A 15799-nucleotide genomic window follows, 5' to 3' on the forward strand; every position below is an offset into this window, starting at 1 on the left:
AAGCGCCGCGGATGAAAGTTGTGTGCTTTCCCAAAGCGGCATGTCTCCTGCCGTGTACGGTAGGTATCCCCCTTCTGATCCCCCATCCACATCCTATCAAGGCTCGAGTCGACTCTTCCGGTACTACTGTACGATTGCAAACGGTTGCCGGCGCATCGACCACACCGAGGGGGCGGCCATCGACATCGAGATCATGACAGCTGGGTAGGTTGAAAGGGAAAAAAAGACGGCACAACATTAACCGTACTCCCCCCCCCCCCAATTCATCTTCCATCTCCCCCTCTGTCGCGGTATGGAGCGCGACACCGTACCGTACAATGACAGACTACTCGAAGGGGAGTTCAGAGAGCACACACAGTAAAAAGTAAAAAGTAAAAAGTCAGGTAAGATCTCCAAGAGCCTGTGACAGTGATAGGTACAGTGGTAGCAACACACAAGAGAGAAATTCGATTCAATTCGATTTATTAATTAATTCATTTCATTTCACTTTCCATCTAAAGAAAAAAGCCCTCGTCTAGCACCACTGTCCACGCTGGCCAGCCCACCCGACCAAACGATACAAACATCTTTCCGTTTCCATCGCATCCCTCCTGTCCTGACTTGTAGAACATAGAAAAAAAGGAGGGGGTATCATGCATGCTACATATGTTGTAAAGGACGACCGACGCCCGCTGTGTGAATAAACCCCAAACCCGACTTTTCCTCCTTGCGAACTTCTTCTTCGACCCGGGCGCTGCTGCAGCTTTTGCTTGCTGCTTCCTCTTCCCATCTTCCATTGCTTTTCTCATTCTATTGCTGTCTGTGCCGCAAATTCAAAAGCATTCCATTGTATTCAATCCATCGAGCAATCCTCCGGATTCCTCTGATCTAACCTATTCTTGTCCCTCAGCTGGACCTTCAAGCCACTACGTCTTTTCACTAACCGTTGAGTCATTATCGTGGTTCGAATAGTCCAACCAGAGCTCTTCCTCTGAAGCTTCTTCTCAGGCTCCCTGTGAGACTCCCCCAGGTCCGCGTAGCAGCAGAGGAAGCCCCTGGTCTATGATCGATACTCGGACTCTATCCGCCCAAGGTCTTGATGGCTGCGCGCCGTCGCTCGAGGAGATCCTGTCGGCGTATTTTCCGGCCAAGGGCTTCGCTCGCCTGTACCAAGGCGTCCACGGTTACCGCGTGATCTGTGACATTGTGGTTGAGGTAAGTGTACACTTCCGCAGGACTGTCGAGTGCCATGATTTCATTCTGATTCAGATAAAGGAGACTGAGCGCGATTTGGAAGAGAAATGGAGAAGAGGTGCCATCGTGCGCGCCAGGCTCCTGTGCTTTCGCGTTGCGATTTGCAGGATCTGTCGAAGCGGTAGGCGTTGGGGGCGCCGAGGAGCCATTGAGTCCCAAAGATGGAAAGTCCACCGCCACCGCAAGGCTCGCGCGATTTGATTCGTTAAAGTTCGGCATGGCCTCGGTCGAGTGTAAGGTCAAGACGATATCCCAGATCCGATAGAGAGCTTCACCGCCCGTGAGAACCCCAGCGTACAGGGAGAGGAACCAGTGGAAAGTGCATGCTTCGAGCTCCACTCCCAGTTCTTCGAGTTTTGCGGAAAGAGAAGGTAAAAGCTGGGTGACATATTCGCGGAGCACAATCTGATCGGCACGAGCGGTGAGCAGGCTGCCAGAGAAGTATCCTGAAGGTAAGATGGTGTCGATCACCGCGACGAGCAACCAAAAGCAGTCTTCGGGGGTGGCGCAGATGAGGAGTAGAGAAGCAGTGATGAGGTTCATGCCTTGGCAGTATCCAATAGAAGGATTGTGTAGGGAATATGCGCGTAGGACTTCCTCTAGACGTCTGACACCGGGCCCGGTCTGGAAGAAAACATTGTCGGTAAGAGTGCGCCTGATATCGGCCTTGATCTGAACGTCGATATCTGGATCAATGTCACTACCTTGGTCGGAACGTAGCACAAGGTCTTCGTAATAGCCTGGCAAGCGGCTGCCGGTGGCACCAGAACATTCGGCCCAGACCTTAGGTCGCAAGGTCACCGGAATTCCTGCCAGGACCAGCGATTTGAAGTGCGTATACTTGGCACGCTGGTTTGCTGAACGACCCAGCGTAGCAATGCCAATGAGTTCACCGTCGAGCAGGTCAGCTTCTGGTGCGTTCTTCGACGCCGGATCGGCGTTGCTAGCTCGTTCGGCGCGGACTAGACGCAAAAAGTTGTTCCATTTGACTACTCTTTCTGACTGCAGAGAGTCGTGAAGCTCATTCAATTGATCCAACAGTAATCGCGCAGGCGTGGCATCATTACTTGGCTCGGCATCGTCCTCAACAGCGGACCCTCCAGAGGTGGCGTTAATTGGGGTGGATTGTGGCTGCGAGACGGTCCTATTCGCTGGCATGAGGCCTCCTTCACCGGCAGAAACGACAGCGCCGGGCTGCTTAGGTGGCGACAGAGTATCGGAAGGATCAAACGTGCCGACGGTGACGACTGCACCAGCCGACGGTGTATGCGAGAGTAGCTCTTTCGGGCGACCGACATAGTATGCCGGTTTCAGGTAATCCTGCCACGACTTCTTGGGTCCTTCTTCGTCAACAGACACCGGCGTGGATGACCGCGCGATAGGATCCTTGGACGGCATGCTATCAACGGATCTGATGCTGTTAACTTCAGCACTCATCTGATTCTTCTTGTGCTTTGGTAGTTGTAGAGACTGTCGTTTGCGCCGCCTCTGATCGTAGATGAAGCCAAAGCGATCTGTGAGGAGACCTGTAGCATCCATGTTGTTGACCGTCATTGTCGGTGGCAGAGTTGCCGGCTCCAACACGCTGTCCATCTCCACAGTGAGCGGTAAGCTCGTATTTGAGTCTTTGCGGGTGTGATTCGGACTGCTTGAGAGTCTCACTGGGGTTGGGCCCCGTCTTCCAGCTGGGCGAGATTTCAATGTCGCACTGTGGCTGGGACCTGGCCGGTTAGGTGCTTGTTGCGGATTCGTCGATGTCGTTGATAATTTCGAGAGTGCCGACTCTGCCTCGCTGGGGGACTTCTGCGCTACTTGCTCAAGTGTTGACGACGCTCTTGCGCGAGTCGTACCCTTTCCGCCAAATATCTGCGTCCATGAACGAGATGACTGGGTAGACTTGACGCTTACTTCATCCGCGGCCTTTGCCTTTCGGACCGGTTTAGAACCACCAATAAAGTAGCTGGTCGACTGCGATGGAGGGGTGAAGATGCTCTGGAGTCCAGACGCTTTGCTGGAAGCAGAGTTGGAAGGTTTAGGTCGAACAGTCTGGTCGAGATCTTGACTCTTGTCACTGAGAAGACTGCTGGTAAGGCTGCTCTGGCGACTTGATGTTGCGCTTGCTTTGGCAGAGCTCTTACGCGCCGCCGGGAACTGTTGGGGTACGGGAATAGGCATTCCCATTTCGTTTAGCGCTTGAGGTGATGTAGTGGTAATATCTGTATCCATTGCTTCATTCACCAAGCTGTCGAAATTAGTGCCGCTGCTCTGGCCGACGTTGTTCGAGTTTTCGGCATGTTCAAGGTTGAGCAACCGCCTTTCGATTTCGGTGGTGGGCACATCTGCCTCTCGGAGAATGCGTTTCAGCTCGCGTTCTCGATTATCTGCTCTAACTCTCAAAGCAGATATCTCTGCGTCCCTCTGCGCCAGGTCTGCAGCATACTGCCGGATCAACTTGACGGCCCCCGTTCTTGCAATGAGTCTCTTGATATGGTCGTCGTTCGACAAATGCAGCGAGCCCGGAATATCTAGCGACGATCGAGGCGAGTCATCAAAAAGAGCCTTGCCACCAAGGCCAGGAGATGCACTCGTCAGACCTGCAAGGGTTGCCTTCCGATCTCTTGCTTTTTGAGAAGTCGTCCGCGTGACTTTTGGCAGGGTCTCATGGTGGCCAGACTCTGGTGTTGGACCTTGTTCTGGGTCGAATGATGGAAATGAGGTAAGAGAAGGGTCTTCTGCTCTGAGGGAAGTGGTCGAAGTCTTTGAGCCGGCCCGCTTTGGTCGGTCCCGAAGGGTTCTTGCTCTCTTACTGTCGCTCGAGGCATGGGAGGTCTGGGAGGACGAGCGCCTGGAGAGGTTGCTCCCATTGTCGGACATAGTGCGGCAGTATCGCGCGTGGTGACGGGAAGGGCACGCGACAGTTTTAGCCAGCTGCTGCAGGCATCACTGGTTTCAGATGTAAGACGTTGCAGTGGGTTGTTGTCCCGTTGATGTCACAGGATACGGAGGCGTTGGAGCCGACGAACAGACTACCTGGTCGCATCGATGTGCGAGGCGAGACCGCGTCTCGGATCAGGATCCCTGAATAAAGCAGTTAGCCACGAGCGTCACCGAAGTCTCACTCTCGGTCGCTACGTGGCTTGAGCATTCTTGTGGCAGCAATGCGGCCAGTCATGTCGTGCGTCATCTGCGCCGTTGCCAGTGGAGTCTTGCCTTGCAGCTACGGTGGCCCGTACCGCTGATCACCGACATCGTTGTCGCCTGATCGGCAACGACCATCATCGTCTGTGAAACATCAATATCTGGTTACCGATTCTGTATTAACAAGAGCGAAAGATCAATTAGCGAGGTCCGTGGGAAGGGTGTCTCTGGCCTTGAACAGGTCCCTGCATGGAACATTTCCGGCCATGCCTTCCTCCCACAGTTCTCCACGTCTTGGTATCTACGCCAGTTAAGCGGTCTCGAGCCTGTCTTCGGGCAAGAGGCAACCGCTGACATCCAACCGTCATCGTCCGATCCAACCACTCGACTGGGACTTATCGCTGTCCGCCATCATGGGGCAAGGTTATTCAATGACCACCCTGTCGGCGGCATCGGCCACTATCGATGTTCCCGAGCTGGCCGACCTCGCATACGACAGAACACTGGCGCCTGCACGCTTCATGAAAAGTGTCCGTGCGCGCGGTGAGAATGGTTATGTCTACGTCAGAGCTTTCATGAAGCCACATCCCAATTTTGACGTCCAACGATACATCAAGCGGATCAGGGAAGAACGCAATGCCTTGGCTGACATTCCGAACGCACTTGGCTATCAGCGCATTGTCGAAGTGGCTACTGGAGGTTTTCTGGTTCGCCAGTACGTCTTCAGCTCGTCCTGGGATCGTGTGAGCACCAGGCCATTCCTGGAGGACATCGAGAAGAAGTGGCTGGCGTACCAATTACTCTGCGCCGTGAGAGACAGTCATGCTCGTGATATTTACCATGGCGATATCAAGTCCGAAAACGTCTTGGTCACCTCATGGAACTGGTTGTATCTTACCGACTTCAGTTCATGCTTCAAACCAACCACACTACCGGAAGATAATCCAGCCGACTTTTCTTTTTACTTCGATACTTCGGGCAGACGTACTTGCTACATCGCCCCCGAACGGTTCACAACTAGCGCGGATGAAGAGCCTCGTCATGAACTCAATTGGGCAATGGACATGTTCAGTGTCGGTTGTGTGATAGCTGAGATCTTCCTTGAGAGTCCTATCTTCTCCCTCAGCCAAATTTTCAAGTATCGGTCCGGCGACTATAGTCCGGAGCACACACATGTGAATAAGATCGTGGACAGCGACGTCCGAGATATGGTTTTGAACTTGATCGACCTTGACCCGGAGAAGAGATATAACGCTGATCAGCACCTGTCGTTCTACAAAGGGAGGATCTTTCCAGAGTACTTTGAGAGTTTTCTCCATCAGTATGTTCTAGACTTGACCGAGTCAACCAACGCCCAGCACGAGTACGGCCTAGACGCGAGCAATCTTCTGGAGTCAGACGAGAAGATCGACCGTGTGTGGCAAGATTTCGACAAGATTTCGTACTTTTTGGAGTACGACTCCGGGACCAAGTTGTCGAAAAGACCTGGCGAGTACACTGGTCAGCGCCGCCCAAAGAAGGTACGAGCTACCGATGCCAGTCCACACGACGGCACGCTCATTTTCTTGACCGTCGTGTCCGCCAGCATTCGCTGCAGCATGAAGGCATCGTCTCGGCTGAAAGCCTGCGATCTGCTGGTCGCATTCGCCGAGCGCCTCCCGGATGAGATCAAACTTGACAGAGTCGTTCCATATATTGTCACTCTGTTGACTGATGAATCGGACATAGTTCAGGCCTCGGCCGTTCGCGCCCTATCAACAATCTTCGAGATGGTCGAGGTGGTATCTCCAATCAATGCCTTCATCTTCCCGGAATACATCTTCCCGCGGTTGAAGATCTTGGCTAGATCACGGTCCACATTGGTCCGAGCGGCTTATGCATCCTGTCTAGCATCACTGGCCTTGAGTTCGGCTCGAATCCTCGACATGGTGCAAGCAATCCGTGCGGACGGCCGGTTGCCCGCTCTCAATGATGCTGAATGGACACCATCTACTTCTTTCCACGCTTTGTACGATCCGAGCAAGGAAGAGCTTGTCAAACATTTCGAAGATGCCACGGTCGCGCTCATCACCGATGACGAAGCTACCGTCAAACGAGCGCTTTTGGGTTCCGTGTCGAGCCTGTGTGTTTTCTTCGGAAGCGCAAAGGCCAATGATGTGATCTTGACCCATCTCAATACATACCTCAATGAGAAGGATTGGATACTGAAGTGCTCCTTCTTCGATGCTCTGGTCGGGATCGCTTCCTACGTGGGTACCTCAAGCTTGGAGAAGTTTATTCTGCCGATAATGGTTGGGTCTCTCACGGATCCCGAAGGTTTCGTCGTCGAAAAGGTGTTCCGTTCTCTGGCTCGTATGGCAGATTTGGGCTTGATGCAGAAGTCCACCGTGTGGGAGCTTGTTGCAATGTCCGCTCGCTTCCTGGTGCATCCGAGTATTTGGATCCGCGAGAGTGCAGTTCAATTCATCGTTCTTTGCTCAAGATACACGCCCGAGGCCGACAAATACTGCATTATACTACCCATCTTGCAGTCCTTCCTCAAGACTCCCATGATTGATTTTTCGGAAGCGCAGTTGCTCGACCACCTCAAGAAGCCACTGCCGCGGAGCGTCTTTCAACAGGCTGAGCTTTGGGCGGAAAAGAAATCAAGGAGCCTGTTCTGGACGGCAGCAAGTCGGGATGGAGCCTTTGTGTTATCCGAGCAGGATGCTGCACAGAGCCCAGTCAACTTTACGAAGCGTCCACCGATGCGAATTCCGCCGTCCCAGAAGGACAAAGATGACCAGTCGTCATTGGAGACACTCAAGAATGTCGGCATGACTCCGGAGGACGAAATGAAGCTCTTGGCTCTACGCGAATACATCCTACGAACCACAACGACGCGGAACTCCGGGCCATCAGCCGACGAACAGTCCCAGTTGAAAGATATAATTTCCCTCCATACGCTCGGCGTACGAACACAGAATATCTTATTTGATCTCAGTAATCCGGTCCGGCCGAGGGATCCAAAAAGACCACCAGCGCAACGCTCACGATCAAACTATGATTCCCACCATACACTCGCAGACGCTTTGCTCGATGCATCGACTACGATTGGCGGTCCTCCGTCCCGGCAATCCACCCAAGCTGGTACACCAATAGAGTCAACTCAGCCACTAGACATCAGGGGCAGAAATCCTAGACAGAGACCAGAGATCAAAATCGACGGCTCTGACACTTCATCCCGAGAGGTCTCTACGAGCAATAAACCGTCCTCTTCTGAGCTCGACAAGCTGTCTTTACGACGAGGAAAGCTCGAACTTCGACACAGAAATAGCGCAATGAGTCTCATGAAGAGGGACTCGGGCAAAGCGGACGCAGAAATCTCTACCAGTGACGAAATGGCGTTTGGTAAGGTGGATGGACCTCTGCATCACAACGTGGCCGCCGGCCCCTCAACTTTGGCTTTGAAGGCCACTGCTGCAGTCAACTCTCGCTCGAAGTCACCTCTCAGCCGGTCGCCGACGTCTCCTGCGTGGGAGCCAAATCACTCTTATGGTGGAAACGATCCAAACGTGCTACGATTACTCGATCACCACTTCGCCGATAACTATCACGTCGATACAGTAGATTTTGGTGAGGAGATCAAACCCATTGGCCGAATGCCTATCCACAAAGCAGCAGATCTCGTCCTCAACGGCACCACCGGCTCATCGGAAGCCAACGCCCCACATTACGAGCCATGGAGGCCAACAGGTCAGGTATTGACGCACTTTTCGGAGCACACGGCGGCTATCAACCAAGTTTGCGCCTCCTCAGATCAGGCTTTCTTTGTCACTGCCTCCGACGATGGCTCATGCAAGATCTGGGATACCATGAGGCTCGAGAAGAACATTACTCCTCGCTCACGGCATACGTATCGACACGCGTCCGGGGCCAAAGTCAAGGCGTTGTGCTTTGTCCAAGACAGTCATACCTTCATCAGTGCAGCCGATGATGGTAGCATACACGCCGTCCGGGTTGAACAGAAGGTTGTTGATGGCGGCGAAAGCACGAAGTACGGCCGTCCTGCTCTTGTTCGCGATTGGCAGATCCCATCCTCACAAATATCTTCATCCGATCCAGGCCCAATCGAGCACGCCATACAGCTCTTTCATTACCGCAAGAATGGCTCACAGTCCATTCTCGTAGCCGCCACATCGCACAACCGACTTCTGCTAATCGAGCTCAAGACGATGACCATTATGCACTCGCTTCACGAGTCTCTGCACCACGGCTCCTTGACTGCGTTCGTTGTGGATCGACACCGCCATTGGCTGCTGACCGGAACCTCCCACGGTACACTCTCCCTCTACGACCTACGCTTCCGTATCCGCCTGCGCAGCATAACGCTACCGACACGGTCCCGTGTCGACCGCCTCGTTGTGCACCCTTCTAAGGGCTATGGCAAGTGGGTCATGGCCTCTAGCGCCGGTGAGATCAGCGTATGGGACATTGACAAGCTGGTCTGCCGGGAAGTGTATCGGCCGTATAGTTGGGAATCCGAATCTTCAAGGTCCACGCCCTACGTCCATTCTACACCGAGCTCCCACCCCAGTCCTTCCAGCTCTCTTGAGGACTCGTCCGCATATCACTCATCGGGACAGCTCCCTGTCCCCGCTCTTCTCCCTGTGCTGGACTTTCTCCACCCGCACACCTCCACCCACACAGCCTCAGCAGCACACCCTCTGCCGGAGCCCTCGAAGTACGCGCTCCTTTTCACAGCCGGAGCAGACCGAGCTCTCCGCTACTGGGACCTGCCGAGCCCAGAAGACAGTTACATTGTGTCTGGACCGATGATCCACAGCGACGACAGTGCCGGGCTCCTGAAGGCCAGGTATACAGTGTCACACCCACTCGCGCTGAGCAGTGGCGCGCAAGTCATGTGCGTGCAAGAATCAGAGCCAGACATTCCCACGAAGCCGGGTCGCAACAAGGACGTCCGAAAGCGAGACAAGGTACGCGGCGGGGGCACGCCGCAAAAGGCGCGCGGTGGTGAGGAGGCTGCCGATGAAGCCGCCACACCACGGACGCCCAGGACAAGTACACCCACAGCTGGGACCACGCCTGTGAAAGCTGGAACGGGAGGAGCCGGGGCCGGCAGGACTGACCCCGCGAACAAGCCGACGCGTAATACGCTGCTGGCGAACTTTGGGCAGCATCTACTGAGCACGCACATGGATGGGATCACGGATGTGATGGTGCTGCGGAGGCCGTACGGTATTGTGGTCACGGTTGATCGCGGTGGTGGCGTTATGTGCTTCCAGTAGTAGCGCAGCATCGCAGCATCGCAGCATCGCGGGGAAACATATTCCTTTTAACAGCGTTTCCGTCCAGTAAGATGATGGTCTGGCCAGGATGTCATGAATGGTGTGTGTGGATACTTGGAGTATAGACGTCGATTAAGAGTGACAGGGCGTTAATCGAAAGATGATCTTCGTGCCTTTGCTTGGTAGATTTGTGTACGCTTCACGTGTGACGTGTGACGTGCTGGTCCGTTTGACTGTGTCATTTCTCTTCTTGTTGTCTACATAGCTTGTAGTATGTCGCCATCGGTGTATCCCTTCTGCCGTCCCTGCTCGTGTCGGTCTCGGCGTATGTATATATCTATTTGAACTCTCTGTGCATAACCGACATATCCGGCAGAGTATCATGGTAACGGACACTGGAGCCAGATCTGTATTGTCCCAACAGTCAAAGTCTGAACCCAATCCATCTAAAACAGGTTCTAGAAAAAGGGTCGAACACTGACAACCTCGAACCTCGAATCCCTTTATTCCCGTCCAACGGCTCACACAGCCCGAGCCCGTCCTCCCTGACCGGCGCACCCTTTCCCCCAGCATGCCCTCTGCTCCGCCCTTCCAACACGTCACTCCCCACTCGTAATCCGACTGCCCCGTCTCCAGTCCCTCCCCCTCCAAAACAACACCCACGGCACCACGCCCAACACCCAACACACGCCCGCCAAGAGCGCAAAGCCCTGCGCCAACCCCACCCTCCGCACCAACGGCTCGACCGCCAACGGCAGAAACGTGCCAAACAGGCACCTCACCACAATCACGGCCGTGAGGGCGCTGGCGCTGTAGACGCCGGTCGCGTCGACGACGTAGCTGAGGATCGGCAAGAAGCCTAGGAGGAGGCAGAAGCCCATGATGGAGACGTTGAGGAGCGTGAGCCACAGGGGCGCAGCGGCGGGGCCGTGCGCGGGGAGGTAGCCGTAGAGGAGGATGGTGATGGGAAGAGTCACAGCGCCAACGAGGACGAGGGGGAGGCGGTGCTCTGGGTGGCCGGTGCGTTTTTTCCCTGTCCCTCCCGAGGAGGAGGAGGCGTCTGTTGCTGTGGCGTCTTCCTCGGTTCGGAAGATGGGGGGGTAATCGCGGTCGCGGAGCCAGACGTAAATGCGGTCCAAGGTGCGGTTGCAGAGTAAAACGGCCAGTAGGGAGCCGGCGCTGAAGGTGGTGAAGGCCAGGCCGATTTGGGACGGGGTGAGGCCGTAGTAGCGGAGCAGAATGTCCGGGAGGGTCGTGCTCATGATGTAGAAGAAGGTAAAGGTGGTGGAGCCGTAGAGGGCGGCGAGGATGAGGACAGGCGAGGTGAGGAAGATGGGAAAGGGGCGGAGCATGCCGTGGAGGATGGTGCGGAGGAGGGATTTTCGTGTTGTGGCGATTTTGCTGTTGTCGTTGCCGTTGCCGTTGTCTGTCAACGTGGCTGCTGGATCCGGGGCGAAGGGGTCCCGTAGCAGGGGATTGCCGGTCTCGGTGCGTAGGCGTGCGGCTTTGCGCCGCAGAATCACGACCTTGTACGTCTCGCGGAAGAAGAGGGCGAAGACGAGCTCGCAGGCGCCCATCAGCAAAGCGTAGGTCCAGAACATCCAGCGCCAGCCGAAATGCTCCGTGACCAGCGCGGCGATGGAGGGTCCAATGGCGCCACCGAGCAAGGGGGCGAAGATGATGAGCGACATGGCGGCGCCGCGCTCCTCGGACACGAAGATGTCGCCGATGATGGCCGGGTTGATGACGTTGGCGGCCACGGCGAAGCCCGTCAGGGCGCGCATGGCGATTAGCAGGGGCACGCTCTGGCAGAGGGCGGCGAGGATGGTGGCGGCGACGAAGAGCAGGTTGGCAAAGTTGACGACGAGGAGGCGTCCGTAGATCTCGCTGAGGGGGCCGATAAAGAGCGGGCCCGCCGCTTCGCCCAGTTCCCAGATGGTGACGAGGAGGACGGCGGCGGACTTGTCGTTTCGGTGGGTCGGGTTCAGGTCGCGGATGATGCGGGAGGCGACGGGCGTGACGCCGACGCAGGTGAAGGTCACGGCGAAGGCGTTCATGACAAGGACAGTGACGAGAGCCCACTTGTATGGCTTGGGCCAGTCCTGTGGGTTGTCGGGGTCAGGCGCGGGCCCAAAGTCGACGACGTTGGGGTTGTCATCCTTGCGCGCCTCCTCTGGATGGACGACATGTTCGTCGGCGTCGAGCAGCAGTGGTGTGCGCTCGTCGTTGATGGCCATGCAGGAGGAGGATAGTCGGTGAGGAGTGCCTAAACGGAGAGCGAGAGGTAGAAAAAAAGTCAGAAGCACCGCGGCCGAGGTAAAATTGACGATCAATGTTCAGATCTACTCCTCTCGAAGAGACTTACAGAGCTCGTCAGAGGATACATCATATACGTTGCATTGCATACGCTCAGATTTTGTTCTTTGATGTCGAGGTCGACCGTCAGGCTGTTGGTGCCTTCACACCGTTGGTTCGCAGGATGCTGCTCGGAATCTTACCTCGATAAGGATGTGTCTTAGCTGCTTACAGGCACATCGCAATGGAGCGCCTGATCTGCGTAAAGAATCATCAAGACAGAGATGGGTACACAGTCAGCACGGCAGTTTAAAGGAAACTCAGTTGGGCAAGATAAGAGTACTACATGAATAGCTCCCCTCGGTCCACTACATGTATCGCGACACTCGTCACGATCGTGTTTCTATCTTTCCTCCTCGACGGACCTCTTTCTCTTCCCATCACTCTCGACACTCCTCCCCAAATCCAGGGAACAGCAATTAAACATCCGCGAAACTGTAGCAACCGCATCCAGATAAAACGGTAGGGGCGTGGAAAAAGGTATCTGACAGGTAGAAAATAGTACAGTAAGATGACAATCATCCTTCAAACGCCGATGCCCCATCAGGCAGACCCAAAGTGTGCGCCCGTAGCGCCGTGCAGTGCAAGTCGTAGCGTGGTAAATCTTGTTGCATTGTTGCTTCATTCTGTACTGGTTTCGTACATTTCTGGTTTCGAAAGTGCGGCCTCTCGCCTACTGCGACTCAATGACGCGGCTCAGTGCTGGTTCCCGGCGATTGGGCGAGGCTTGATACTTTTTCTCGATGGCTTCACCGTTGTCACTGCCACTGGCGTGCACACGCTCTGCATCCTCGTCTTCCACAATCTTGGTACGAAGCCCGGTGCTCTGGTTGAGCGACTCGCGCGCAGTGTAGTTCGTAGGTGCTGTGCTGGCCATCGAAAGTGCTGTGCTCGACCTCTGGTGCACTAGGTCGGGGGTGGGAGGAATGGAACTCCGCTCGCTCGTCGGCGTCAGGTGGCCAGTGCCATTCCGCGAAGCCGTGGCATGGGCAGCGGGAGACAGGTCGGCGCTGTCCGCGCTGACGTCGCGACTGTGGCCAGGGGCCGAGCTGGTGTCTTCTTCAAGCTCTTCCTCGCCATCAATCTCCGCCGCGTCATTGGCCAGCTGCAGTCCTTCAACCGCGGCGGCACACTGCTCGCTGATGTTGCGAATGATGTCGGCGATGGCATCCGTCTTCTCGCGTAGATGGCGGTCCGCCACGTCCGTCATGCTGAGAGTGCTGTAGCGCTTGCTGCGGCGTTTATCTGCGGCCAGCAGCTGCTTCTCCATCTGTGGGCTGACATCTTGACCGTCTTGGGTCACAGACGAGAAGCGAGACGTATCTGGCTCCATCTCCTCGTCGTCATACTCTTCGTCCTCGATATCTCCGTAGCCGTCTCGGATGTACTCTTGCAGCTCTGCAGACGACCCGATCGAGCGCACAATGTGTTCCATGTGATGCGTCTGGCCGGTGATGAGACTGCGTAGGTGAAGCACAACCCGGTGTGCCTCGTCGCGTTGATGTTGCAGACCAGAGTTGGCGTGCTGGAGAGCAGCGATCTCCTTGCGGTTGCGGGTGCGCTCCTTCTCTAGGTCTTCGGCGATACCCTGTTGCAGGACCAAAGCCTCGAGAGCATTGTCGCGCTGTCTCTCGGTGCCAGACAGACGGAGGGTGAGGCGCGCAGCATCGTCCTTTTGCTGATCGATCAGCCCGGTCAGACGGCGGTTCTCCCGCTTGTGCGACTCGATCTTGACACGCAGCTCGGCGAGCTCCTTGTTGAGAGACTCGACAAAGGCCTGGAACTTCTGGAACTGTAGCTTCCATGTCTCGACCTCCTGTTCGAGATAGTTGTTGCGCTTCGACACCTTCTGCAGCTCCGTGTCCATACGGCCCTTGAGGTTGATGAAATCCTGCCACGCCTCCAGAGCATCCCGCGAGTACTGGTTGCGCTCGCGCACGATTTCGTTCATGTGTCTCATCGAGATCTTGGTCATCAATGGCTTCTTGGTCGAGCCGCCGAAGACAGCCTTGAGTCCCGTGTTGCGTCCAAGCTTTTCGCAGACGTGGTCCATGACAGCCATGACCGAGTCCTGGTTCCACCACGAAGGATCTTGCACCGACTCAACTTCACCTCTGAGCACAATGATCTGACCCGCCGGAATGAGCTTGCCACCACCATAGGCAGACTTGAGATGCTGAGGAACACCGCTGATCTCAACATCGTGGTTGAGGGCTTGAGTGAGGCGAGTGACCATCTTCTGGCGTTGTTTGGTGCTGAGGATGTTAGGTGGGTGATCGGTGATGACCAGGTTGCGGTCAAGGTCGACTAATAGGGCATCTTTGGGTGGTTGAAACAGAGATCGGCACTCAGTGGTAATGCCCAGGATATAAGGGCCGGGTTCCTGAACCATCTCGCTGACGTTACGAGCATGAACCACAGGGACATAGAGGCCACTCCATTCGTATACCCGGACGCAGAAGCGAATGGTTTCCGCAGCGATAGTCAGCATGGCGGGATGGTGGCTGGTAAGGATGATGCGTCTGGTGGGAGACACTGCGGCCTCGATAACGCCAACAATATTAGGCATGGTCAGGCAGCTGAAGAGTGGCCACATGGCGAAGTTCTGGAAGCCGGTGGGTGACGAAGGAAATTGATAGCACAGAGCATAGTCCTTCATATCGATTCGCACGAGGTCGTTGAGCCTAGGCGCCGGGAAGCTAAGGATACGAGAGACCTCCTCAGCGTGGAACAGATTCGTAGCCTTGTTCCAGTGAATCCACATTCCACGTAGGTAGTCGCCGAGTAGATTGTACAAAGGATAGCGGGACAAGAAGCTCAAGCAGTATGGGATCCAGTAGGTCTCATCTGCGGCGTCTCTATAGTCGGCTTCGGTTTTCCGGCGCAGCTCGCGGATGGTCTCCGCTCGCTTCTCATCGGCCCTAGACCAGACACGGAGGGCGATGCCGTAGAGAGTGTGCTGAGAATCTTGCTGCAGCACAAATGAATGGTGAACGCAATGGGGCTGGCTGCGTCCAGTGCAAATTTCCACGTCGTGGGGAAAGCAGGCCTGTGGCATGGTCAGTCACTGTAACTACACGCATGGGTCAACAAGTACTTACCCTCATTGCTCCGTGCAGAGCCCGTGCGATCTCGTTGTCTGACTCCAAACGAGGACTGCTGCCAAGAATCTCAGGGAGCCAGAACTGGCCCACAGCGCCCTTCATGTGCTGGATCTTGCCATGTGCAGGTGCAGGGGCCTTGACCCATTGGGATGGCTCACGGCCAACACCACACACCATGTAGGCATGAGTCAGGGTTTTGGGTGTCGGTCTGTTGTTAGATTTGGCCAATGTAGAAGGCATTGGCTGTGTGATGCGCGAATGCAGTGACGAGGTCCTGCTGGGGACCATAGCATTGTCGACTGTCTGTTCTCTGGTGGTCGGTCTGTTCGTGTCCCGTGTGCCTGGTCTAGCGACCGAGGTCATGGAGGTGCCTCCTTTCAGTGACTGGACCATGGTTGCGAGGGGTGAAGCTGTTGTAGGTGGGTGTCTCAAGACATTCAACCTATGTGACTGGGATAGGAGATATAGCAATGAGTGCGCGGAGACTGAAGGACGAAATCAGGTCCCCTAGCTGGTGCTGATAGGGATCCAGAAGCTGGTTCGAGACAGACCACTTCGTTGGCAAGAAGATGAAAGATGGGAGGTCGACGGCGCAAGAAGAAAGGAAGGTCCGAGCCGGTGCCGGTGGTGGAAGTGAGCTCTCGACGGGCGTGGAGAGGAGGAAAGATTTCAGGTCGGAGA

The 15799-nt window shown here is 55.4% G+C and overlaps 4 protein-coding genes across 4 annotated transcripts; 1 reads left to right on the forward strand and 3 right to left on the reverse strand.

The window, feature by feature from the left end:
- Positions 1 to 1059: 1059 nt before the first annotated feature.
- On the reverse strand, positions 1060 to 4107 carry HMPREF1541_04155 (uncharacterized protein; the record flags this gene model as incomplete). Its single annotated transcript, XM_008718501.1, has 1 exon — positions 1060 to 4107. The coding sequence occupies one exon, from the start codon at positions 4105 to 4107 to the stop codon at positions 1060 to 1062; it is 3048 nt and encodes a 1015-aa protein (XP_008716723.1).
- Positions 4108 to 4784: 677 nt separating this feature from the next.
- On the forward strand, positions 4785 to 9659 carry HMPREF1541_04156 (uncharacterized protein; the record flags this gene model as incomplete). The annotated part of the gene is made up of 1 exon (XM_008718502.1): positions 4785 to 9659. One exon carries the CDS (start codon positions 4785 to 4787, stop codon positions 9657 to 9659), a length of 4875 nt encoding a protein of 1624 aa, XP_008716724.1.
- Positions 9660 to 10258: 599 nt separating this feature from the next.
- HMPREF1541_04157 (uncharacterized protein) lies at positions 10259 to 11896 on the reverse strand (the record flags this gene model as incomplete). The annotated part of the gene is made up of 1 exon (XM_008718503.1): positions 10259 to 11896. One exon carries the CDS (start codon positions 11894 to 11896, stop codon positions 10259 to 10261), a length of 1638 nt encoding a protein of 545 aa, XP_008716725.1.
- Positions 11897 to 12687: 791 nt separating this feature from the next.
- Positions 12688 to 15511, reverse strand: HMPREF1541_04158 (uncharacterized protein; the record flags this gene model as incomplete). The annotated part of the gene is made up of 2 exons (XM_008718504.1): positions 12688 to 15063; positions 15116 to 15511. The coding sequence occupies 2 exons, from the start codon at positions 15509 to 15511 to the stop codon at positions 12688 to 12690; spliced, it is 2772 nt and encodes a 923-aa protein (XP_008716726.1).
- Between the last annotated feature and the right edge of the window lie 288 nt (positions 15512 to 15799).

This window comes from Cyphellophora europaea (assembly GCF_000365145.1).
Source record: "Cyphellophora europaea CBS 101466 unplaced genomic scaffold supercont1.3, whole genome shotgun sequence".
Lineage (NCBI taxonomy): Eukaryota > Fungi > Ascomycota > Eurotiomycetes > Chaetothyriales > Cyphellophoraceae > Cyphellophora > Cyphellophora europaea.